Source organism: Falco rusticolus, chromosome 15, assembly GCF_015220075.1.
Source record: "Falco rusticolus isolate bFalRus1 chromosome 15, bFalRus1.pri, whole genome shotgun sequence".
Classification (NCBI taxonomy): Eukaryota; Metazoa; Chordata; class Aves; order Falconiformes; family Falconidae; genus Falco; species Falco rusticolus.
Genome location: NC_051201.1, coordinates 3,904,641 through 3,929,010, shown reverse-complemented (window position 1 = coordinate 3,929,010; position 24,370 = coordinate 3,904,641). Strand labels below are relative to the sequence as shown.

The 24,370-nt window shown below is 49.9% G+C and overlaps 1 protein-coding gene across 2 annotated transcripts in view; it reads left to right on the top strand.

The window, feature by feature from the left end:
- Positions 1-4,080: 4,080 nt before the first annotated feature.
- Positions 4,081-24,370, top strand: part of CRISPLD2 (cysteine rich secretory protein LCCL domain containing 2) — a 35,605-nt gene continuing 15,315 nt past the window's right edge. The window contains exons 1-8 of one of the 2 annotated variants that reach the window (XM_037409385.1): positions 4,081-4,329; positions 7,956-8,002; positions 12,080-12,412; positions 17,839-17,957; positions 19,989-20,121; positions 20,244-20,359; positions 22,258-22,358; positions 23,952-24,101. In XM_037409385.1, the coding sequence (XP_037265282.1) occupies positions 12,170-12,412; positions 17,839-17,957; positions 19,989-20,121; positions 20,244-20,359; positions 22,258-22,358; positions 23,952-24,101 (862 nt within the window). In that variant the 5' untranslated portion in view covers positions 4,081-4,329; positions 7,956-8,002; positions 12,080-12,169. The remainder of the gene's footprint in view (positions 4,330-7,955; positions 8,003-12,079; positions 12,413-17,838; positions 17,958-19,988; positions 20,122-20,243; positions 20,360-22,257; positions 22,359-23,951; positions 24,102-24,370) is intronic. The other variant, XM_037409386.1, reaches the window with a different exon arrangement.

Genomic DNA, 24,370 nt, shown 5'->3' with positions numbered 1-24,370 from the left:
GGTGTGTCTGTGGGTTTTGTTTTTCCTCAAGTGTAAAAAAAACCAACCCTGGGAAACGCAGTACATTGCTGTGCTGCAGTTTGACGAGGGGTAGCTGGCGTTCCCCAGGTGAAGTGTAGATGATTTTTGTTTGTTGTTTTTACAACTTCTTGAAACTTCAGACATGTTCCTATTTGTCACCAAGGTGGAACTGCACTCTGAGCGGGGAGGGACAGGGAGAGGCGATCGGTCAGCTCGGGGCAGGTACAGCGCTGCGGGACGCGGTACTGCCAGGGCAGCCAGAGCAGGGGGCTGGATCCCTGCTGGATCCCACGGGAAAGCCCTGCAGGTTGTGTTTGATTTTTGTTTGCCTTTGACTAAAATACTCCCTTCTTTTGCTGGTTGACTTTTTCATTCACAACTTTGGTAAACTGATCAGCTTCCTGTTGCCTTTCTTGCTCCTGAGGCGACAAAAAAAAAAAAAAAAATTGTTTAATCCTTAATTGGATGCTAGTGGTGTTATGTGCTTATTGCATTGTTGCAGAGGCATTACAGTTGCAAGTGATTAAACACGGATTGTCAGTAAAAGGTTAAACTGTATATACTCTTACCAAATGTGATTCATTTTTTTTTAAAGTGACATTTAGGAAAAAAAATATTTTCTGCAAAGCTGTGGATATAAAAATAGTTGCTTTAATTTTACAGGCACTGCGTTCCAATAAATTCCGTTAGTATTTTGTTAACTTGCTGATTTCGTTTTGCTTCGGCTGGCCTGCCTGTCCGGGGGCTTTGGTGCCAAGCGCTGTGGGCTTTTGCAGGAGGTGGCGGCAGCTGGGTGAACACGTTGGGTTTCAGCACGTGCCCCTTGGCCGGGCTGCCCTGTGCCTGCTGCCCACCTCACACGGCCGCTGGTGGCCTTGCAGGAGAGGGGAAGGTCATTCCCGGCTGCTTCCTGGAGGCAGGCAGAGGTGGAGACGTTGAATGGCGGCGGCAGCCGGCGCGGTTCCAGTTGGCAGGGCAGTCCCGCTGGACGTGCGGCTCCTGTAGCAGAAACAAAATTCCTGCCGCTTGGCCGGGTGTCGGATGAGCAGTAAGACCTGCTGATGAAAACACTTGCCCTCTGACTTGTGGACAGTGTCGTGGGATGGTGGAGAACGTGGGTCTTTCCTACCAGTGGCTGGCGGCTGGGGATGCTCTCCCAGGGTGTCGGCGTGCTGGGCACCAGCTGTAACTGGGAGCATCTGGCCCCGCGGCTGTGGCGAGGCTCAGTGGGTGGTCCGGTGCTCTTAGAGCTGGGGGAGCTTCAAGTGGATGGTGGGTTTCTTTCTTGAATTACTAAGCGTTGTCATGTCTATCTTGCTACCCCAGTCCTGATGCTGTGAAAATGTTAATGGTGTTCTGTCGCTTGTTTTGGATATCCAAACGTACGGTTATTTTTTTCGTTGCTCAACACATTGTAGTAGTATATTCTGACTTTAAAATTGTGACCGAGACGCTGTTCTTGATGTTGGTGACATTACACCAACTCGGAAACTATTGCCTGTCCAAATCTTGTTTTGATTTTGGCTAGTCAGAGGGAAAACCTCCGCTCCCGGCTGCTCACTGGGCACGGTGCCCCGAAGCTGGGGCTACAGAGGCAGCGTGCCCGGGGGCTGCTGCGGGGCTGGGCTTTCCAGGGTTTCCCAACGCAGGGCCACCCGCCTGGGGATTACCCCAGAGCCAGGGCTGGTGAGACATGGTTCTGCTTTGCATTTGAAACCTGGGGGGAGTGAGGGTGGGTTCCCAGTAAGAAAGAAACCAGATTTTGAAATTACTGTTTTGTGCCGGTGGTTTGTTCGTGTCCTGTTTCCGCACCCTGGCTGAAGCTGTTCTCTGTGCTGCAGGAATAATTTATTGTTTTTTCTTTCTCGTGGCTGTGTGGTGTTACCTGTATCTCCAGTAGCCTGTGGAAAGGCTTACCAGAGCAGCCCAGATAAAATTGCAGGTGATCGGTAATTAATATATTGCTTGGTATCGGGCCCTTGCAATTAACTTCGGTCTTGACTGGATGAGGTGGTTGGCCGGTGAGTTTTGACCCACGTTACTCAAAACCTACAGGTTCCAGTTTGCGGGTAGGACGTCGGCTGTATTTAGTAGAAACAAATTGAACCGTATGTTGCTGGTCTGCTCTCGCACGAACGGGACTCTCGAACGGCGAGGGATTTTCTAGCAAAAAGCTTTTACTGTTTACAGGTGTCTTAACCAGTTGTGGATGGCTTTGTAATACAGGTGCGCTAAGAAATCTTATTTTGGGGGGTGGTTGCTGCTTGCAAGCAGCCCTGCAAGGCTTTCCCGGGACTTGGGAAGGTGCAGTGAAGTGGCGTTCAGCTTTTCTGCTGGCTTTAGGAAGAGAAACGCCGTGTTATTTTCAGCCTTGCTGCAAGTAACCTACGAGTCTTCCCGGTTATGGGCGACTCCCCGGCTTCAGCAATGCCGGTGTGTGACCCGGAGCGGGTGCCGCTTCGTGGCGAGCGGTTTAGAGTGGAGTCCAGCGCAGCAGAAGGAGCTTTAAAGGTAAAGAGAAGAAGAGGAGGGAGAGGAAGAAGTGAGGAGCAAGATGAGAAAGAAAGAACTGATGCACGATGACCGCAGTTTTACTAGTATTTCCTTTAGCTGTGCTTAGCTTCCGCTGAGGTTTGCTTAGTGTTGCTGCATATGCGATGGATTAATATCGGAGTATTTAAATTACGATTGAATTGCATCATATATTTTTACCTAATACAGGCTTGGTCCTAAGAACGTCCTGTGCTATTTGGTTTTGCTCTCGGGAGGGGTTTGGTGTTGAACGGTGCCTGCAGCTGCAGGAGCTCAAGGACTTTTCCTGTCCCCTGTGCATTATCCCCTGAGGTTAAAGAATAGAAACTGAATTAATATAGAAACCGAATTTATACAACCGAGATCTTTCCTGTTCGTAAAAGACCTGTATCAACATCTCATAAAAGTTGTCAGGAGCGGAGAAGGTGACATAGAGAAACTCCTGCTGTATAAATGCAATTCGTTCTTGAGTCTGTATATTCAATTCTAGATTTCACTTAACACGAACAGGCTTCAGGTGTTATTAATTATTCACAAGAAATGGCAATGAGTAATTCAAAAAGCAAGTGTTGAAATCCTCTCTTAGTATGAAATGGAAGTGGTTCAGATGGTATTAATTTCTTGATTTTTCACTAAGATCCTACAAATGCACTTGTTGCTAAAATCTGTCCTCTGCAGTGTATTACTCAGGGTGGGGGGAGGAGTAAAAAGTATGTGGCAACACTGATGTGAACACATAACCGCAATTTTTATTTTCTATATTAAACTCCTCCCATCATTGCAAAACAAGGAATTTGCAGCCAATTATTTGCTTTGACTGTCAGTGATTATGTAAGAGATAAAAAACCCCAACACCCAAGACGACCCCCCCTCCAGTACACCGTAATTTGCGTGGTTGTTTACTGACGGTTAAACCAGGTCTTAAGAAATGTGGTTTTTAAAAATGCATATTCAGACCCAAAGTTTTCAAAACTAGAAGCTTCGGATGTGGAAGTCCAAGAGGCCGTTAGACGAGTGTTGGCCATCACCCGGCTCTGCGCGGGGAGCGTTTGATGGGGCAGGCGAGAGGTTACCCAAAGCACAGGGTATTTGGGGGTGGGGGAGGTCTCTGGGTGTTAATTACGAAACCGTGGGGGGTTCCATGATATCCCCCAAGAGCAGGTGGGCTGCCGGCAGGGGCTTGCTCTTCGTACATGTACTCTGAATCTCTCTTGTCCCGAGCAGGATTTTGGAAAGAATTTATATTAGCGTATAACCAGCTGTAACGGCTGCGGAGCTTGTGATTGCAGTTTGCCGTCTCTGTTTTGGGGTGAAATCACCAAAGATGAGCGCTGGGTTAGTATTTCTGAACTGTTTCAGTCTGCAGACATGTACCAGCTCCTTTATTATTAAAAAAGTGTGTTCTAGCATCTCTCGCTGCGGAGGGGCCTGGGAGGCGTGGTGAGCTGTGGCAACGTGGGCAGGAGGTTCGTGGTTTGTACGTTCACTCGTCCTCAGTGCGGTCAGCGGTGCCCCAGAATTTTCTAAAATCGCTGCTGCTTGTGCACCGATTCCCTTGTCTTACCTGGGCACTGGTGAAACAGCACAGGCTTGGGGAAGTTTTGTGGGGAGTCGTTTTCTTGCATATCCTCAGCAGATTAAATGTTTGGGGAAATGTTTTTTTTATTATAGGAAGGAGGAAAAGAAGCCGCAGATGAACCCTGGCGGTCACAGTCCGGGCTGCCCCAAAACAGGAGAGCAGTGGCAAAGAACGAAGAGGCCTTCCTGGTACCAAAGGTTAGTTCTGCTTCGCAGTAAACCTGTAAATGCCTGGCTTTCGCTCCCGTGATTTAGAATCCCCGCGCTCTTAATCCATCTGCTGCGTAATGCCAAGGCAGCATTGTGCCGTGCGCTCAGGAGACTGGAGCATCCTCATCTCATCCCTGCGGGAGGGCAGGATGGATTCAGGAGGGTTCCTTGGCTGCCTCTACCCCCCTGCATCATCCTCCAGCAGAGACAAAGCCCAGGCGGGGGAGGGAGATGTGAGTAGGCAGCGAGGTAGGGGCTGGTGGCCCCAAGCAGGAGCACGGCCATGCCACTGCCTGCCTGGCACCCAGCGGGAGCTGCTCGGGCTGCTGGGGTCACTGGGCACACTGGGCTCTTGCACACAACTACACCAAGTTTCTGAAGTTTCTGCACGTTTCTTGTTGCCACTGGGTTTGCTCCATCCCCCCGTCCCCCCTGTACTCGCTCTGTTCTGGAGCCAGAGACAAAGCCAGGTGGTAACAGGACGGAGCACGAGGGCTTTGGGTCTCTTGCCCTGCTCTTCGCGCTGCCCCTGCTCAGGTTTGGTGCTGCTACTATAGGAATAGTAAATAAAGGGGAAAATAGTTGACGTTGAGAATGAAGACGTGCTGTCTGCATGCTCAATTAGGAGGGCATTGCGAAATCTGTGTTTCTTCCTCTTCATTGGCTATTACATTAAAAGCCTCCTCTCCTAATAGATACTTACATATGCAGCCTGCTTTATGTGGCTTTTACCACATATGAAATGGAGACGTTATAATCAAGGCAGTAATAACGCTGAATGATTAAAAGTAACTTCTGATTGTTTTGGCTTGGGTCAAATGTATGACCTGAAACTGCTGACTCGAGGCAAAATGAGGTGGGTAAAAAGTCTCATTCTGGGCTGTGCTCATCCCTAAGCACAACCGTGCACAGCTTGTACAGGGAAACCGTGGTGGTGTGTATTAAAAAAAAATAATTAAAAAATAGATCTTTGTAAAACAGCAGGCTTGATAGAGAAGTCAGACAGCCCAAACCATCCTAAAGGAATTCATTTCCCGTGGGTACATTTGGGGAGATTACAAAATACTGGATTTCTCTGAGATCTGGAAATCATTTGTACATCGGTATGTGAGATGTAGAGCGAGTTAATTCAGCTTTCTGGTAATTGGAGTGAGCAGCACTTTCTGGGGGCTGTGAGTCAGGGCTGCGGAGCTGCGTGGTTTCAGGCTGGCAGCCGGGGGGGCACGGTGGCTCACTGCCGCTGGCCCTCCTTATTCAGGGGCATTGGGGAACAGGGGGCTGCAGCATCATTCAGCTGATGAACTTCATCATTTCATACAGAAGCAGCCTTCTGAAAACACAGCAAACTCATCGATCCAGAGTGAATCAGAGGAGCAAGGAAAGTAAGGGGATGATACAGTGATTTTTAAGGCAAAACGGTGCAGAACCTCCTGCTGACCCAGGGCTGTGTGGTCTTTGAGTTGCCCGTGTCGGGGCAGCATCCGAGGTTTCTCGGGAGCGAGCAGCCTTGGCAGGGCCAAACGACGGGCCATATGTTACATACACAGTTTGTTTTGAAGCGCACAGAAAGTCTTTGTAAATACAGCTGGGAGAATGTGGCCAGTGGGGAAGGGCAGCAGGGAGGGGGGCTGTGGCTGTACCAGGCTGCGGGACTGGGACTGACTGGGGGAGGGCTGGGTCCCCCCCATGTCACAGCTCTGCTTGGGTAAAAGAGGCAGCACGCGCACAGTGCTGAAGGTGCACCCCAAGTGATGAGAATCTGCTACTTACTGAAGAATTATTTTAAAAAATGGTGTAAAAGATTAAATCGGCAGATATGTCTTAGGGCTGACTTCAGAGGGGTTGTTTTCTTTGCTCGGTGGAGTTGCTCTCTCGGCTGCCAATATTTGCTGCTTTGCTCACGCACTGTTGAACAAATTTGGTAAATGTCATTCTGCTTTTTGAGCACTGCTGGGTTAAAATAAGCCTCTCAGTGGCAGAGTATCTTGTAAGCTCCCTTCTTGTAAGCATTAAATAAAAGGGTTTGGTGATTTGCTCAAAGAAATAAATATTGACTCTTGAGGGGAATGGAAGGACTTTTTTTCCCAGACCTTTGGGGAGAGAACTAGGTGGTGGGTTTGGAAAAATCATAGCTGCTTTGCTTGGATGTGCCAAATCCAGGGGATGGATGCTGCCCTGGCTCCCTGCTGGGCCATTGCTGGTGCCCCCTCCACAGGGGGCTGCCCCGGGCTGGGTGACCCCGGGTACGTGCCAGCATCTGGGGGACCCTGCAGTGCTGCTGGGTGGGGACCCCAGGGGACTCCCATGGGTGGTGATGCCTGGACCTGCTCGCTCCGGGCACTGCAGCATCCTGCTGCAGGCTTGTGGCTGCTGCAACAGAGATGCTGTAATACACTCATGTTGTTACTCATGATACTGGTTTATTTTTTCCTGGTTTTTTTTTTTTTTTTACTTAAAAAAAAAAAAAAAACCAACAAGCTTTCAGCTTGTCTTTTGCTCAGTCATTTCCTTCCACAGCAAATAAAACTGTGTTTCAACAAGGGGGCACAGAGGTTGATGCAAAAACTGGGGTTTTTGGGGCGGCAGAAGAGGTGAGCCGTGCCTTGCCTGGACGTGCTGCTAACTTATTTATTTCCTTAATCTCCGTAAGTCCGTCTGTCGCGCTGGAGCAGCAGGACTGAACCGTGGGTGTACGTGGGGAATGTCAGTGCTGGAAGAGCTTTGGGAACAAACTGCGGAGGGTGATAAATCTTCTGTTTCCCAGCAAATGCCCAGCTCCGGGAAAAAAAAAAAGGGGGGGGGGAATGCCATGGGGTGTGCCCGAGGGCTGCACCCTGCTCAGCCCTGCTGCCGGAGCTGGGACCCCGCTTTGCTGTGGGGGTGCAGCCCAGCTGTCAGCCCGGGAGCAGCAGGACCTGCGGTGGGATTTCCCTGTGGGAAGCAGAAAATGGCTGACCTGGCAGCCGGGAGGAGACAGCTGGCTTCAGTCCCTTGCAGAAAAACTCCTTTCATGAATTCCCCCTCCCGAGTCCCCCGAGCCCCACACCGAGGCGTCGCGGCGGTCGCCCCTCGGCTCTGAGGAGGATGCTCCCATGGCCCTGGGAACCTGCCGGGCTCTGAGCTCTGCCCGAGAGCCGACTGCAAGGGAAAGCAAAGCAAAACCCTTTTATATGATCATCTGGCTGCACTCCTCCTCCTCCTCCTCCTCCTCCTCTCCCCCTCTCCCCGGGTGTTGCATTTCAGCCTTTGGGAGGATGGTCCTAATTTGCTGAACCCCAATGACTATCTTCAAACTGCTGAGATCCCAAGCGACACCCCTCCGCTCCTTGCTCCTGCCTCCTTTTTGTGGTTTGGGGTTTCCCCCCCCCTTTTTTTTTTTTTTTTTTACCTCCTTGTCGTTATTGCTACAGGCCCATTGCCAAACAGGATGATCCAGGGTTGTCCTCTTTGCCTGGAGAGCATAAATACCACTGGGGAGCTCTGTGAGACTGCAGTTGGTACAAGCTGCTGAGCTGAGACCTTGCACATCTCACACCTCCTAAGGCTTATTTCATCCTTTTTCCCCACCTCCTCCTTTAAATATTTCAGATATATAATTTATTTTCCACAAGCAGGCTTGGAGGAGCTACAATTTCCTGGAGACTTGGAAGTACTCGGTAAGGTAAGTGTCAGCTTTGGTCCTTGCTTCTGAAATGTGGTTGGGGGGTGTGGGGGGTGTGTGCAAGAAATGGCTCTATTAAGAAGTCACAATTTTAGGAGCTGCTCTGAAAAGTTGCCTGTATGGTATAAAATAGCACAATGTGCCTGAGCTTCCCTTATTTATGCTTTAGCAGAAGTTAATGCAAGATTAATAAACATGAATCTTGAATGAATAGGAGGAGTTTTCAAGTACAGGAGTGGATTTCTACGCAAATAGAAAATATCTAAGGGATGCTGTAGCAGTCTCTAAGAGCTGACTACCCATGGGCACATCTAGTCTGCTCCAGGCAGCCTGTTTGTGCAGCTCTGCTCTAAAGTCCTGTGTGAAAGGAATTTCAGAGTGTCGCCACATGTTGTGTCTCTTACCAGTGGGTTTTCCATGTGGTTTTGCATAGAAACTCACCCACTTCAGTTCTGTGGGAGTGGATTGTAATGGAAGATCCAGATGCTTTGGCCCGTGGCCTTGAAGATGCTGAATCTGCGGCATGTTCTTTGCAGATGATGTTATATCCTGCGTCAAGGAACCTGTCATCCCGCTTTTATTTTGAACCCAACCCAGTTCTTCAAAGCTTGAAATGTGTGCAGCTCTGTTAAATGAATGAACGACCTGGGGTTTAATGCCTTAAGTATGTTGTGGCTTTATCACTGCGTTTCTTGGCCCAGGTTAGAAGCTCATCCCGGGCTAACTCAGGCTGGAAGCTGGTCCTAGGCTAACTTCCCTCTGTTCTGCTCTTCTGGATGCTTTGCCAGTATCCCAAGCTAACTTCTGCGTTTTCCTGCCTTGTCTGCTTGTTCCAAGTATAATTCCACAGGTCCCGGGATTTTTTGGCTGCGAATATCATCCTTAACCAAGGAATAGACCCTCACTCGTATCCTTTACCAGGGGGGCAGTTAAAGATCAATAGCTGTAAGGAATAAGGTGAAGCGAGGACATAACGGAGCACAGAAGTCAGCCTGCGTGTGGCTTTAGCAGGCAGTGCTCCGTGCCAGGCTTCAAATGCTACCAGCTCTTCTGCTTTCTGTGAAAGACAGACACTATCCATTAGCTGGGGAAATAGCTTTCTAAAAATAATCTTTTCCAAAGTCCGGTGCTGCTTTGGAACTTCCTCAGACCCCAGAAGGCAGCCTCCCCTTTGTCCCCAGTTTGGACAGGCTTTACAACATATTAAGGACTGGGTTTCTGCTGACTCACTCATTCCTGAATGCTCCCAGATGTTTACCTGGCACCAGTATCAAGGGCCCCATGTGTCTGAAGGGAGGCTAGTGCTTCTCTTGAACCTTTGAAAACAACAGCAGAGACTTCCTCAGCTGACTGTCAGCTGATAATTTTCTCCGAATAATGTCAGATCGGAACTGAAAGGCAGTGTGACTTCGCTCTTCCCCGACGAGGAGCTGCGGGTGCAGCCAGCCGGCAGCCGCTGCCCCGGCTCTGCAGGGCGCTTGGGCTGCTTGAGCTTTAACACGTGCCCACGTGTTTTGTTACACCTGGGCATGAGGCTATTAGGAGAGGTAAATGGACAGACATCTGAAATCAGTAAGAACTTTCTAAATGTGAGCATCTTCCTGCTGTTTGCAGTTACTCTGGCCCGGGAGCTCTCTGCTCCCTGCTCCTCTCAGATTGCTTCATTCTTCCTTTGAGTGCGAGCCAAAGCAGGGAGAAGGACCTGCACACCCCAAGTGAAAAAGAAGATAGTGCCAAAGCGACCTAATTTAAGAGAGGTGCTAGTATCCTCTTGCTCGCTAACGGGATCCAGGGGAGAGCATCCCGAGGAATAATGCACCATCTGTTGCGAGGTTTTGGTTGGATGGCGAAACCAGACGCGCTGGCTTCATTGCACAGCCGTGAGTGGGGCAGCTCCTCTGGGCTTTCAGATGTTACAGCTGATTTTTTTTTTTTTTTTCAGGCTGCCCTTTCTGTAAGTTCAGTGTTTGCCTTAAATGGGTAGTGGATGCCGGCTCCTATTTAGCAAAGGGCACGGGGCCAAATGAAGGGGTACAGCTGCAGCGTGTATTAGCTGTCTGTTGCGCCTGCTCTACCTACAGGGCAGGCTGCAGGGAACATTGCTGGTGCTAAATGGCCACATTGTAAACGGCTGTGGCAGAGCATCTATTTTTAAACTCGTTGGGAAGTGCCTCAAAGTAGGAATTGTTCCCTGAATTTGGGTCAGACAGTCTACAAAAGCAACAGCTCGTTTTGCCTCCCCTGCCCCTCTGCAGCCAGGTTAGAAAGCTGGGCTCTGGCATGGGGGGGAAGTACATGCCAGCAAACAAGGTTGCGAAGAGGATGAGGTTAGAGCAGGATTTGTCCCGCTGCCACCGAACGTCCTGTCTTTCAGGTGTGCCTGGAGCTGGGGACAAGGCGTGTGTGTTCGACGTGCTCTGCAGAGCAGGAAATAATAAGCAGCCGTTACCTAAACCGAGCAAATTACATTCCTGCATTGTTCTGTGAGGCAAAGGCTCCGTGCGCTGCCTGGAGAGGGGCTGAGGGCAGCTGGTTTTCATCTGCCTTAATACAGTACAAGCAAGAAACCTCAAACGGGGACTTTGTCTCATTTTGTGTAGACAGCCAACAAGTTTTCAGGGGTTCTCAGTGGCCTCAAGAGTTTTTTGGGGCTCCCCACCTGTGCTAAGCACCTCGTGCTTGCCACTGTCCTCCGCAGGTGCTGTTGTGCCAGGGGACAGGGGGTTGGGACTTTGCTCGAGAGTAGTTTTTCCACCTGGGAGCTGGAAGGTGCCTCCCTGCCTTGAGTGGCTTCCAACTCGTCCAGTCTCGGAGTGTCCAAATCCCTGTCACTGGGCTGAACCTTCTCGAATAATTCTTGCTGATCTGGGGTTTGTTTCATGACGCTGCATAGGAATGCTTTCAGCGCGCCTTGTAACAGTGCTGTCAAAACCAGATCCTCGCCTAGTGTTGAAGAAAGGGATGGGAAAGGTTTCTTCCAAAATTTAGCCCTAAGGAGAGAGATGCTGTGTTTGCACTGTCAGTATGGGTGCTTATTGCCCCGATGGATTGATTCTGCTCTAGTGGCTCTTAAATCCTGCCCAAAGAGCAGTAGGTGCTGCAGAGCCACGCGGCGACACAGGTTTCCTTCCCTGAATAGCTTGTGGGCTAAATAGAACCGGCCAGGACGCACAAGGCTCATTAGATGGAGAGGTCGGGGCAGGGGAGAGAGGAAGGGAGGAAGAGTTTACTTTGGAAATGGCAGGTGGAGCGGGAGCACCATGGAGCAAGGGGGTGGGGGTGGGGATTAAATGAAGCCATTTGAGGCTGGCAATGACCAAATCGGGACCATGTCTCTCAGCCCTTGGTGCCAATGGCTCCTAGTGGGCATGGGAACACCTCATCTTCTGGCCAGGGGAGGACGGGTGCTCTGGCTCCTCTCGTCATCTGCCGTAATTCATGCTGCTGGCCACGGGCCCACTGCCGTACAGCGATGCGTCAGCGAGAACACCCCGGTGCGTCACGGGCCAGCAGGGAGTTTGGTTGTTCGATATTACGGTGACATTTCACATAAACAGCCACTCTCGCTGGGTCTGCCAGCTGCTCCGCTGGAGTCTGTTGGCAGACTGGGGCCTCCAAAATAGCTCTTGCTGATGTCTGACCTCTGCGATCTGGCTTCCTGGGAATTTTACTTTCCCTTTTATTCATATCCATTCTCTACTTTAACAGCTGCTCTTGGGTGAATAGCTTCAAATGTCTCCCCGCCTGGGGAGGGATAGAGCTGGGGTTATTGAGAGCTGCTGGGTGTCGCAGGGTGACACCTGCACCCCTGGCATCTTTGGTGAAGGCATCTGCCGCCAGGCTGGGGTGATGCCCGCTCCCAGTGCGCCGTCAGCAGCGTTCCCTGGTGCAGTGCACTGAGTGCCCATCACTGGCGGTGCTGTTCGGGTCTGCCCATCCTTGGGGTGGGCAGTAATTGCTTAGACTGTAGGCACTGCTCTTTTCCGAGCCAAAACCTGGGTTGTGCGGCTTCATCGTTGAGGGCTATATGCTCCGAGAGCTTCTCTGGCGCTCCTCTGACTGCCTCTTTCTCCCCAGAATCCAGACCTGCGCTGAGCCACAGGAGCCCCTGCAAGAAAACCTCCCGTCATCTTCATCCCTGCTGCTGCCGGCCAGCGAGGAGGCGGCATGAATCCTGCCCTGCCCTGGATCCTTCCCCTTGGATGCGTGCTGCTCCTGACAAAGGCTGCCGAATGCTTCATCTTGCCCAACTCAAGTCACCTGGAGAGCATTCTGAGTAAATACCAGGATGGAGAAACTCACTCCAGATCCAAGAGAGCCATCTTATTGTCAGACAGGCAGGAGATAGTGATGCTCCACAATAAACTGAGAGGTCAAGTGTACCCAGTGGCCTCTAATATGGAATACATGGTGAGTCTAGCTGCTGATACCTACATTTATTATTACATTTTTAAACTTTATTTTAATTTTCCTTATGGTGCAAGAGGTGTAGCAAATTTCCTCTAAAGTTAAGTTTTTCTCAAGAGGTTTCCTGGAGCAGTTTCATTCCGGAGCGAATGATGCTGTAGATCATTGGACTGTTTTGGTTGGAAAAGGCCACTAATCGGTCATCGAGTCCATCCGCTGCATAGTTTCAGGACTGGTTCCATTATTCATAAACTAGCGTCTGGCCCAGCCCTGGATGCATCTCCAGTGATGGCAATTCCACAGCCTGCCTCAGCAGGTTCTTCCATTACCTTAATGTCATAAAAGCATAAAATTTTCCTTGGTGTTTAACCCACGTTCTCCCTGTGAAAGCTTTCAGACCATTGCGACCGGTGTTTTGGGACAGCACAGTCTACTCAGGGAAACTTCTGATGGTCCATGGGTTGCCATCAGCTACCACCCAACTGATCAGCTACCACCATCTGCCCTTTTGTCATACACTGGTCACCAGAGATTACTAACGTGAGCCAAGCATCCATGATGCTGCTGGGAATCCACTCAGGACCTTAGAGAAACAGGGCTCGAGGAATGTGGCTCCATCTGCAAAGAATTTCAGTCCCTGGAAGTAGCTGGAAAGACTTTGGGAGTTCATGGGTGGATGGGTCAGTGCTATTGGCTTTTTGTAGTTCAGGAAACCAAAATAAAAGTTTGGTCAGTGTATTCTCCCACTTCAGAGGGAGAACTTAAAAGTGTCCGTATGAAATATGCCTTTATCATCAACAATTCAGATGAATAGTTTTTTTCACCTGATGCCAGTGACCCCATTTTGAGCTATTTTCGACATGCCATCAAAATACTGCGGGGCCACAAAATGATGTAGGCAAATAATTTTTTTGTGTGTGCCTTTCCCCAGTGTGCAAATATAGTTACAACCAAAACGGGTCTGACTTCAGCTTGCACTCCTGCTGACAGATCAAGCGATTAATGATTTGTTAAGACCACGTTTAAAAGGGTAAAAGCAAAGTATGCTTAAATGTAATACAAAATTGTTTGCCGGCTGTGCTGAAACGAGAGCTACGAATGGAAAATCCTGCCTTTTGTGACCGTAGGGAAAAGGAAAAGAGAAGGGAGGGCAGAGGACAGTAAGGAGGGACAGCTGTCCATCAGCTGGTCCCCGTGAGTGTTCCCACCACTGGTCTTTTATCCCACCTCTGCCAGACACTGCGTGCCTTTCTAAGGACCCGTGCTTTCTGTCCCTCGCAGCGGGCTCCCGTGTCACCCTGCGGGCAAGGCACTGCCGGAGGAGAGGTGACCTGGTTCATCGCCAGACAGTAAACACAAAGCACGGGAAAGCCAAATGTGTGTTGGTTGGCTTTGAGGATCGGAGAGGGCTGCCGCGGCGGGCTGCCCGCTGGCCGGCTGCTGTTGACGCTTGCAGCGTGGTTACACTGTTCTATTTGCCTTTGCTCAGCGCCCTTTTCTAGTGGTTTTTATGGGCAATTGAGGGTAAATGAAAGCCTTATATGCCGTGAAGAAAGAAGCTGAGTATAAGATGGTGCTACTTGGAAGGGCTATAATCAGCCTTTCATGTATTCGTGTTTACCCAATACTACTTGGAAATGCTGTGTATGCGCTGAACGTGAATTTCACTTTAATCCTTTGTTCTGCATAGGACACTTCTCATTTGGACTCTGTTAAGAGGATGGTCTGTCTTTAGTACGTAGATAAACTTCTCTCTTTTCCTTTGGTGCTGCTGTGGGGCATCACAGGCGATGTGCAGTGCTGGTCCAGGGATCAGTAGGTAAACTTGTTCTTGCCCATCAGCTTCCAAACGCTGCCTCGTGAAAGTCCCTTCTCCCAGCTCCATATCTGACGTATTTAAGAGATCTAAAGTGGCAAAGGGACCTAATGTATTTCAGGAAAGGGATGTATCTTTCTGTTACAGTGTGAACTTTAGTTAGTGGAGGCTGTTAATAAGCAAGCAATAACACAGTGGGTCCCATGACTTATCTTGAGATCAAAAGAATTATTCACATATGGAATAAAGGTAATGTGGAGTGAGTAAATGAGGAAAGAAACAGTTTTGCTATGGGGTTTGTATAAATGAAAGCTAGGACAGGTATTCAGTGTTAATGGGAAATGAGTGAGCAGTGTACATCTTCCTGATGAAGCTGGTCGCATCCAGAATTCCCTCAGCCCCTCTGACAGCTTTCTGATCAACACTTCCACAGCGGGTTTGGGCTCTTTAACAGCAGGCAATGCATGGGCACCAAGACCAAACCAAAGTCCTCGTTAATAAGCCTAGAGTAAAAAGGACGTAATAGTTCCTAGGACATCTTGACCTTTTAAGACAGCTTAGCCAGATGGCTTTCAGCAGTGATGAAAGGCAGAAATCTTTCCTCTTGCGGAGGCCTCAAGGACAGCTGGATAAGGCAAAATTGTTCTTGGTACAGATTGCTGGAAGGAAAATAGTTTGTTTTCATGTATAAGGTATGCATCCTTCCTCTAAACTGTAGCGTAGTGACTTTCCTCGTCAGGGTGGGACGGTATTTCTGTGTGGGTTAGCAAAGTTTATCCAAGTTTCTGCCAGGACTTGTCAGTCCTGGACTGTCCTGCCACTGCTAAAAGCAATTGCCAGTATTGCAAAAAGCCTGAGCTGGGGAGAAAATTGTGTGAGAAACCTGATCACTGCAATTCAGGTGTCTGGGCTTAGGTTTACAAACTAGTTAGGCTGAGAAAGCAGACTCGTTGTGGTATGTATTCTTACTAAATATCAACCTACAAACTGTAGTATAGTGTATGTTTGCCATGCGTGTGTTTTACATACAGTGTATATTGTACTTTGAAAGGCAGTTTGGAAATTTGGCAGAAAGGAAATTCAGGGGAGTAAAAAAGAGTCCCTGTGCTAAATCACTTGGAATCACTCACACCCAAAGGCTTCTCGATCCCTGCTTGAGAAGGGATCTGAGCACAGGCACACACGGCCCCTCTGCCTTCAGCAGCCTTCCTAGATACTGCTACGAACATTGGCATAAAGGATTCCTGCAAGCATAGCTGGGAAAGTCTGAAATCGCATAATTTTTTTTAATATGTTTATTGCTCTGAAATAATTCCAGCCTCCTGACCGCATTCACGTCTGAGAAGCAAGAGGTGAATAACTGCTGTAATTTAAATGGGATGGCTTTGTAATCTGCCGCCTGCAGAAACGAGCTGCTCTACTCCCCAAGCACAAAGCCATGCAAAGATGTAGCTTGTTCCCAATTACCTGTTGAGCATCTCTTGTCAGAGTTCATTTCTTTTATCCATAGGCATCAAAGGACGATGTAACGCATACATTTGCATCGATTTCCATTTAATGGCCTATTGCTTATAATGTCTCTGCATTAAATTAGGAGATTTGGAACATCTCCGCCTCTGAGGCTGCAGGGAATAATGCTCTGCTAGGAAGTCTGAAGTACTAGCAGTGCTTGGGAGAGTTTCTGCGGCTTATGTGTTGGATGGGAAGGCAGATTGTGGCTGCTCATTGCCTAGTGCAGCAAGTGGGAGACCACAAAAAGACTATTGCGATTGTGCCTAGACATACAGCTGCCTGAGCAGAGGTTTGGAAACATGTGTGCGGTGGGACAGATCCCATACACCTTCAAGGAGCTGGAGGGCTGAGATGGAAAATGGTTTATTCCCTCTGTCGGAGCTGTGTCCGCACGGGGTTTTGCAGGCTGACATGGGTTTGCTTGGCCGCTGCTCAGTTCAGAGCCAAGCTGATGAGTTCAGAGCAGCGCTGGGATGTTGTTGGAAGCTGGGTTGCTGAGCATGCTTAATGATAAGCTGTTCTCAGAGATCTGGGCTCTTAGCTCAGTTAGATGAGCTCATGTTTGCCTTACAAAGATAGTGTAGACACACCAAGTTCCAGGAGACGCTGTGTTTTCCTGTTGCCTTAGCCAGGGACATGCGGTCCATCCCCATCCCGGTTATAACTGCCCGAGACTGTGTTCAGCTACTTACTCAGAATGAGCACCTGCTGTTTTCTAAATGTGTTTGAGAGCCTAAATGCCCTCCAGTCCTCCAGACAGGTTCTGACAGGTCCGATGTTTGAGCTCAGAAGTTGCTTTCCTTCTGGAGAAGACGGGACTTGGAAAGACCAGCTGGTTGTGATGGTAAATGTTGAAAAAGACCGTAATCTTGTGCTGGCACGTGAATGGGCTGGAGACACATTGCAAGACCTCTGTTCTCTTTGGTTTTGTTTGTAGGAATGTGCAGTAATATTTTAATCCCAACAAATTAGCCTCTAAGGACTTTCTGAACAGGCCAGCCATCAGTAATTACACAAGGAATTCGGGGCACTGTCTACTGGGTCCAGCAAGTCTGGCCTTCAAACCAAATACGCTCCTGGGCAGTGGAGCCAGCGAAGCCTGCTTTCCTGTTAGTCTACGTACCCTGCTTGAGCTCTCGTTTGGCGGTGCTCAGTGAGGAGTGTTCTCACACCACCACCCTTCCCTCGGGGGGAACCTCAACAGGAGCTGTCACTTCTAACCTGATGCCTGTTTCAGCAAGAGTGGCGTTAACTTGACAGCTCTGGGGCTTTGCCACCTCTGTTAAACTTGACTGGATCCACTGGGGGACTCGGCAGTTATTCTGGAAGGAGAAGGGGAGATGGGACAAGGAGACATACCCACACACCTCTTGGTTAAGTGGTTGGGCCAAAAGATCTTCAGCTGCGTTGGTGGTGGAATGCAGGAACACATCCAGTGTTGGAATTCCGGTTGATGGGAAAGCCTGGAAATGTCCTGATAGTATGGACAACAGATGGAAAATCATGCTGAACTACATCAGAGCACTGTCTGCATGTTAGAATTCTTGCAGAGCTCAGGAATAGGTGATCAAGAGGAACTGCTAAGATCTCCATCCCTGATGTTTTAGCGGGTTGGGGTTTTGGAGGTTTTGGGTGGTGGTGTTTTTTTGTGGTTGGTTGGTTGGTTGGTTTGGTTTGGGTTTGGTTTTTGGTTTTGGGGTTTTTTGGGGGTGTTATTTTTTTGTTGTTGTTGTTGTTTTTAACTGATTAGACAAACACGAGCCAAGAATATTTTGTTTTAGGGTGGATAGTCTTGAGGTTCTTGAGGTCTTCCCAGGTGTGTTTTCTGCTGACCTATGCAAAGCACCTCCTAATAAGCATGGCATGAAGCAGGAGAAATAACAGACCCTTTAGTGCCCTGCATTTCCATGGCAGGGGGTTGTCTTGAGAAACTTGCTCTTAGGTTAGGGCACCTTATTGAAATGTCCTGGCTTCCACAATGACAGGCCGGGGTGAGTTGTAATTTAGTCTTTCTCCACTAGCTGCTGTTGGTTGGGTCTCTTGATGTAATATGCCTGAGATGACAAATTGACCTGTTCTTTTCTCTCCCCGCACCCTGAAGACCTGGGATGATGAGCTGGAGAGATCAGCCCAAGCTTGGGCTCAGCAGTGTATCTGGGACCATGGGCCTAGTGTCCTCATCAGGTCAATTGGACAGAACTTGGCGGTTCACTGGGGCAGGTAAGAGTCGGGGTGCTACAAGCTCACTGCAAAAAGCAATTTATGGATGCTTCTGGAGAGCTAGTTGCAAGGTTGTGCTTTGTTGATACTTAGCAGAGCACTGGGGAGACGGGAGAAAAGCTGAGGCTCATTAATTGCCGTTGCTTTGGTGAAACGGTTAGAGCAGCAACGTCTGCAGCCACCTTCGGCTCCCCGTTCCCAGCAAAGCCACGCTGGTGTGCGTAACTCCATTTATCTGTAGCCTTGAGTAACGCAGCTGTGATGTGCTTAAGGTCACTCTTACTCTTAAAGAACAGCTACAGAAGTCATCACCCTTGCTCCTAAATCTGCTGTTTCAAGGGGGAGTTCTGGCACCACGCTGAGAGCTGGCTGAAAGCTGAAGTTTCTCAGAAACAATGTTTGGATTCAGCTGCTGGTTCGGAACTTAAATATCTCTTGCTGAATTTCCCATAAATACTTATCCAGCTCCTAATTTCCCTTTACTGAAAACACTGCAGATTTATATTTTCTTTTTTTTTTGACTTCCTGGGGAAGGGTTTTACCCTAGATTTGTGAACCCAGCTAGGAAAGCTGTTGTTAAGACTTCCAGATGGATTTGCCTCTCTGTCTCATGGTGAAATTTGTTAAGCCCCTATCCTTGAGCCTGTTACAGGTTAAGTCTGCTTTACGCAGCAAACATTTTGTACGTGCTCAGGAGCCCTAATGGGTGGAAATGCAGTTATGTTTGCTGTAAATCAGGTAGGACTTGGTCGAAAGCGATGGAAATTTGCTGGTGTGAAATTAGCCCAATATAAAAATTGGGCCTGTTTTTGTTGGCAGAATTAAATAATGATTGGAAAGTACGGTGGTTAATACATTGGAAACAAAGTCAAAAGATCATGCTGTTCTTGGCTCTCCTACAAACGTTCGAGATGGCCGTGGATTACTGATGGAGGTAGATCCAATCTTGCTCCCTTTGCAGTCGCTGAAGGGAAAAAGAAAGCAGATATATCTCAGCTTTTTCAGGAACGGGCCATAACTTGATTGCCTCAATTTCCTCTCCTGTAAAATAGGATTCGGAAAGTATTCACTTAATGACATCATGAGATTAATGTTTTTAAAATACTTCTAATGAATGATTTTTAATGAAGAGTTGGCTGAAAGAACAAACTCCAGTTGGTAATGATATCACCCGTGTTTCTGGCCGCTTGCTTCGTGTGAGCTGTTGAAAGCAATAAAAAGCAGTGGGCTCGAAGCGCTGCTCTGCTTTGACACACACTTTGCAGATTACTCCCTTTGCCGGCTGTGTACGTAGCACGCAAAATGCGTACGAGTTTCTATCGGTAGTTTTAGCGTCACTGGTGCTCCTGCAGACGGCCCGAGTGGCGTCAGTGCTGCCGCGGGCTGCAGCAGCTGGTGCAGAGCTTGCACCAAGCGCCCGCAGCCTGCGCGGGGGCTCGCTGCGGGGGGGCACTGCTGCAATGGAAGGTGGGCTGCGTGTGCACCAGCTCCAGGCGTGATGTGGGGGTGCAAAAGCCCACTCGCTTTCAACGGTCTTACAGTATGAACTGCTAGCGGACTTCCAGATTTAGCTAATTGCCCGGTGGTAAAATAGGTGCACGATGGCTTTCGGTTTAAGGTGTTTGGCAAACCTTAACTTCTGTTTACTTCCAAAATACAACTTTCTGCCCAACTAGAAGTTTTTTGTAGTTCTGTGGAAAAAGTCAAGAGGACATTTCAGGTCAGCGGCACTTGAAGAACATGTCAAACCTATAAATAATACCGAGTCAGAGCGGGCTGTGAATCTTAGGGAAAAACAATCATCTTTAATATTTTCAATGAGATTTCTTTGCTGCCCATTAGACCATGTTACTGGGGTCTTTAAGCAACGCCTTCTCAATGAATGGAACTTGCCTTAAGAAACTGTTACATAAAAATTAGCAAAACTTGCGTTAAAAAAATCTGAGCTTACAACAATGGCAGGAGGCTACAGATACTGTTTGCAAACTTCTACCAGAGCTTTGTGATTTTAAACTTTCTTTGCTCCTTCAGGTATCGGTCTCCAGCTTTCCATGTCCAGTCTTGGTATGATGAGGTTAAAGATTACACATACCCATATCCTCACGAGTGCAACCCCTGGTGCCCAGACAAATGTACTGGCTCTATGTGCACGCATTACACCCAGGTAAGGGAGACGAAAGGCCCTTGTACCTGCACCCCCCGCACCCCCCGTGTCCCCGCTGTCACTGCAGTGCGTGCCCGCAGCGCAGTACTTTGCCGATTTTAATAACTGCGTCGCACTTGCAGATAGTCTGGGCCACGACGAACAAGATCGGCTGCGCCGTGAACGTCTGCAAGCAGATGAACGTCTGGGGAGAGATCTGGGAGAACGCCGTCTACCTGGTCTGCAACTACTCGCCAAAGTAAGGCAGATAAGCTGGGCTCGCTCCAGCTTTCCTGCAACTGGCAGGTTGCTCCGCTAGCCCGGGATCTGGGGAAGTGATTTCAGGCAGTCTAGACTGGTGGTTGTGGCTTGAAATTTTCGCTTTAGACGGCAGCACAGAGCTGGTTCAAGACTTCTGAGCATTGCCTGGAAAACCGAACGAGGGGCTGGGGCCAGGCTGGAGCTTTGATGTTCCTGCCATGGGAAGGAGGAGCGGGAGATGGCCAGGATGGAGCTGGCTGGGCTGCTGGCGAGGGTGGGAGGGGATGGATGGGGGTGAATAACGCTCCGGCAGCAGCAGCAGCCTCTCCACCGGCCAGGTAAGCTGCCGTGCCGTGATGCATTTGCGGTCCCCTCCCTGCAAAAGCTGCTGGTTTAAGCACACTGCTGCTTCGTGCAAAGCCAGCCCTGCGGCAGCCGCTGGTGGGAGAGAGCCAAGGAGCTGCGAGGAGATAAATCCCAGACCTGATGAGCTCCCTGTGGCTTAAAAAAGACAAGTGAAATTACTGCATCGGTCAAGATTTAGCTGGCTCAATGGTTTGATTAAATTTCAAAAGGAAAATCCATCTTTCTTGGCTACTACATCTAGGAGGAGCTTTCTACCTGACAATGGACAATTAATATTTTTGCTTTAATGGCTAATAGGGGAAACATTCCTGCTCCAAGTCCTTGGCAATTTAAAATGTAAAACCAAAACAAAACAGGGAAAGCACTGTATTTGAGTGGCCTGGAGAGCATCTGACTGCTGGAGATCCCCGGGCAGAATGATGCAGGGGAAAGCAGCCGTGCGGGTGTAGAGCTGGCAGTGCCACCCCGGCAGAGCGCTGGGGGGGGCTGCCTAAGCCCCTCTCCCCATGCTGGACACCGAGCACATTCTGCTTGTGGTTTGGTGGGATTTAACAACCTCCTCCTCGGAAGGAATCACCATCTCCCGTGGAGCTCCTGCAGCCGGCTGGGCTGCTTGCATGTCGTCCATTCAGGCTGCTGGATGGAAAAATAGTCTATTCCTGCAGTTTCTGCTTAATCTTTTCTCGCTGGCGTCAGCGCGCACTGTCCTCAGCTGGCCTTGTAGGTGGAGACAGCTGACAGAGCAACACCCCCAGGGTTTGGGCCACGGGCTGAGCTCCGGCTCCTCCAGCCTTCGCAGCCCCTCAAGCAGCACGGAGTGCCAGAAGGGGCTGTTTTTCTGGGTAGTTTCTTGAGGAAAATGCAGCAATCCATTGGTTTACTCCTGTTTACCTAAGATCGCAGTATATCTATTGGAGTCTAATGTAAAAGTGATTGTTGCATGCTGTTCATTTAGGTAAACCCCTAAAAAATCTCATCTTGGAGGCAAAACAGGGAGGAACTTTTCTCTTACAAGGCTCTCCTGGGCTGGTTGTTCAGTCTTTGCTTGGTTGCTTTGGGCCAGGGTGATGTTTCTGCAGCCTCGGAGGCAAAACTGGGGACGCGAGGGTGGCCAGGCTGGGTGAGGAGGGAATGCGGGGTGCTGCTCTGGTTCCCAGATGATCTGGCACGAGGGTCCATGTATTTCTGGTGGTTTTCCTGTTTGGAAAAGGTTCCAGATGGAAAATGAGGCTGCTTTTAAATGGTAAAAGCTGCGCTGCAGCCTGTCCCAATGCAGCTGCCGGGGGGTGTTGCACAAGATGGTGGGAGCCTGGTGGCTCTGAGAGGTGAAGGCAAGCGGGAAGCTGGCGCTGAGCTACTGCTGGGGTCGGGGATGGAAAGAGCCGGGACAGGCTGCCTTTCCCCATCTACAGCCCAGGGCGAGCACAGCAGAGACACCCGTTCTCCCCGTTGCTTTAGTGCCGGGCGGTGCCGGGGGCTTGGATGGGTGTGTGGGTGTGTGACGGGTGCGCCTGGCTCCTGTGCTTGCAGGGGCAACTGGATCGGAGAAGCCCCGTACAAGACCGGCCGCCCCTGCTCCGAGTGCCCGCCGAGCTACGGAGGAGGCTGCCAGAACAACCTCTGCTATAAAGGTGCGTGCTGGGGGGCTCAGGGGGCACCCTCCGGGGCTGGGGAAAAGGCTGGAGCAAACTTATGCCTGGAAACTTTTGATTAGAAGCAGCCGCAGCTTTATGCACCTTTTAATCAGCGTTCCTTAATATTTCGACATCGTGACACGCGGTAAATCGGTGGCCGCTGCTGGATCCGAAAGGCGCTGAACTGCTTAAAACGTGGAGCTTGGATTGGGTGCGTTTTCTGCAGTGAAAATGAGAGCGAGCGCTCGGATGGGGGAAGCTGCTCCGAGCTTACGTGGGTTTGGCTCGGGAGCTCCGGCGGGATTTTGAGTGCTGGCAGGCTGCAGGCAGGAGCGATCCCGTCCTCGAGGGGTTTGTTTGGGAAGGGAATGTTCTCCGGCGCTTACCAGCGGCGACGTGGGTGGGCAGAGCTTGGCCGCCTGCCCCGCTCCTTCGGGGGCCAGGGATGGAGCGTTTCCCTCTCTCCCCACCTTGGTTTTCATGGCTGCGAAATGAACACAGCAATTTGTGTCTCTTGGAGGACAGGAGGGGATCATGGACGGTTTTTCCTGACCTGTGGAGTTTTCTCAGAATAGAGGTCAATGGAGTGAAAAATCTGGTGAATGCTGAAAGGGCCGGTGAAGCAGCGCTATCCCCCCGGCGCGCAGCGTTTTCTGGGGTCATGCACTGAAGGTGTTTTCCTTCTCCCATGTGTTCTGCTTCACGGAGAGCTGGGTTCTCAGAAGCAGGCAGGTTCCCTGGAGACTTGCCCAAAGCAGAGGCTTGCTTTGCCGCAGAATTGCTTTTATCATTTTTAGCCTGCGGGGTCTGGGGGGAGGACCCCAGGGCGCCTGTGGGCTGCGGCGGGGAGAGGGGAAGGGATGCCCCGGTGGCACAGCAAGAGGGAGAAAGCCCTCTTGGAGCCACCATCCATCACCCCTTTGCTTGCATCGTTCCTTGTGGCCGAGGATGAGAGCGGTGCAGGGGTTTTGGGTAGGGCTGGACAAGCGGAATGAGTTTTGCCAGCACCGTTTCCCAAATCCCTTTGCTCAGCTGCAAGAGCAGGCGGCAGCTTGTTCTCCGGCGGAGGTAAAGCCGGGGGTAATCCCACCGCCGGTGGTGAAGCCAGGATCGGGCTGTAGCGGGACCTGAGCTTCGGTGCAGGCTTGGCCGAAGCCCTGCTCATGGGGTGGGTTGGGGAAGCAAACCCGGGCGGGAGGAGAAAAGGTTTCAGCCACCTTCACAAATACTGGAGTCCTCTCTGCGTGCCCTCCAGCAGATCTGTGTTTTCCTCCAGAAAGACCTGTATGGGAAACAAGAAAAAATATCAACGCTTCCTTGCACTCATCAGTGGGGATCATTTCAAACCTTTGGTGTACGATGCTATACGTGCCACTCTGTGTGCAGGGGAGCGGGAGAGGGGCAGTCTCCCCTCCCAGCACCTGCCCTGGCGATAGCCCTGTGCTACATTTAATGGCCATTTTTGAGCTTCCAACTATTTAAAAGCAAATCCTTGTCAAACTAAATCACCTCTCTCAAAATATGAACCTCTCCAAGTTCCCCGTCAGTGCGAACACACTGTAATTATTTTTAATCCCCACTTCTAACAAGGTTACCGTTATGAAGATCCCATCATCACTGAGACGGACGAGACCAATGAAGTGGAGATTTCACAGGTCGCGGAGCAAAAACCGGTGCAGTTCTACCCTCCAGAAAGCAAGCCCAGCAAAGCTGTGAAAACCATCCTAGACTCCTACATGAGTAAGACAGCTCCTTTCTTTCTCAGGTCCTATAAGTTTTAAAGTACATCCATGGGAAAAGGTGTGGAAAGCGCTGAGGAGGCTCAGGAAAAAAGTAACTGGGGGGACGTTTGAGGGGAGGGGGAGGTCATCTGGGCAAAAATTCACTTAATTATAGCAGAAGCAGGGAGCGAAGCTTTCAAAAGCCACTTCTGCCTTCTGCACGTCAGACTGCAATAGTTATTTGACCTTTTAAACCATCTCAAAGAAGTATCAATGAATCAAAGGTCC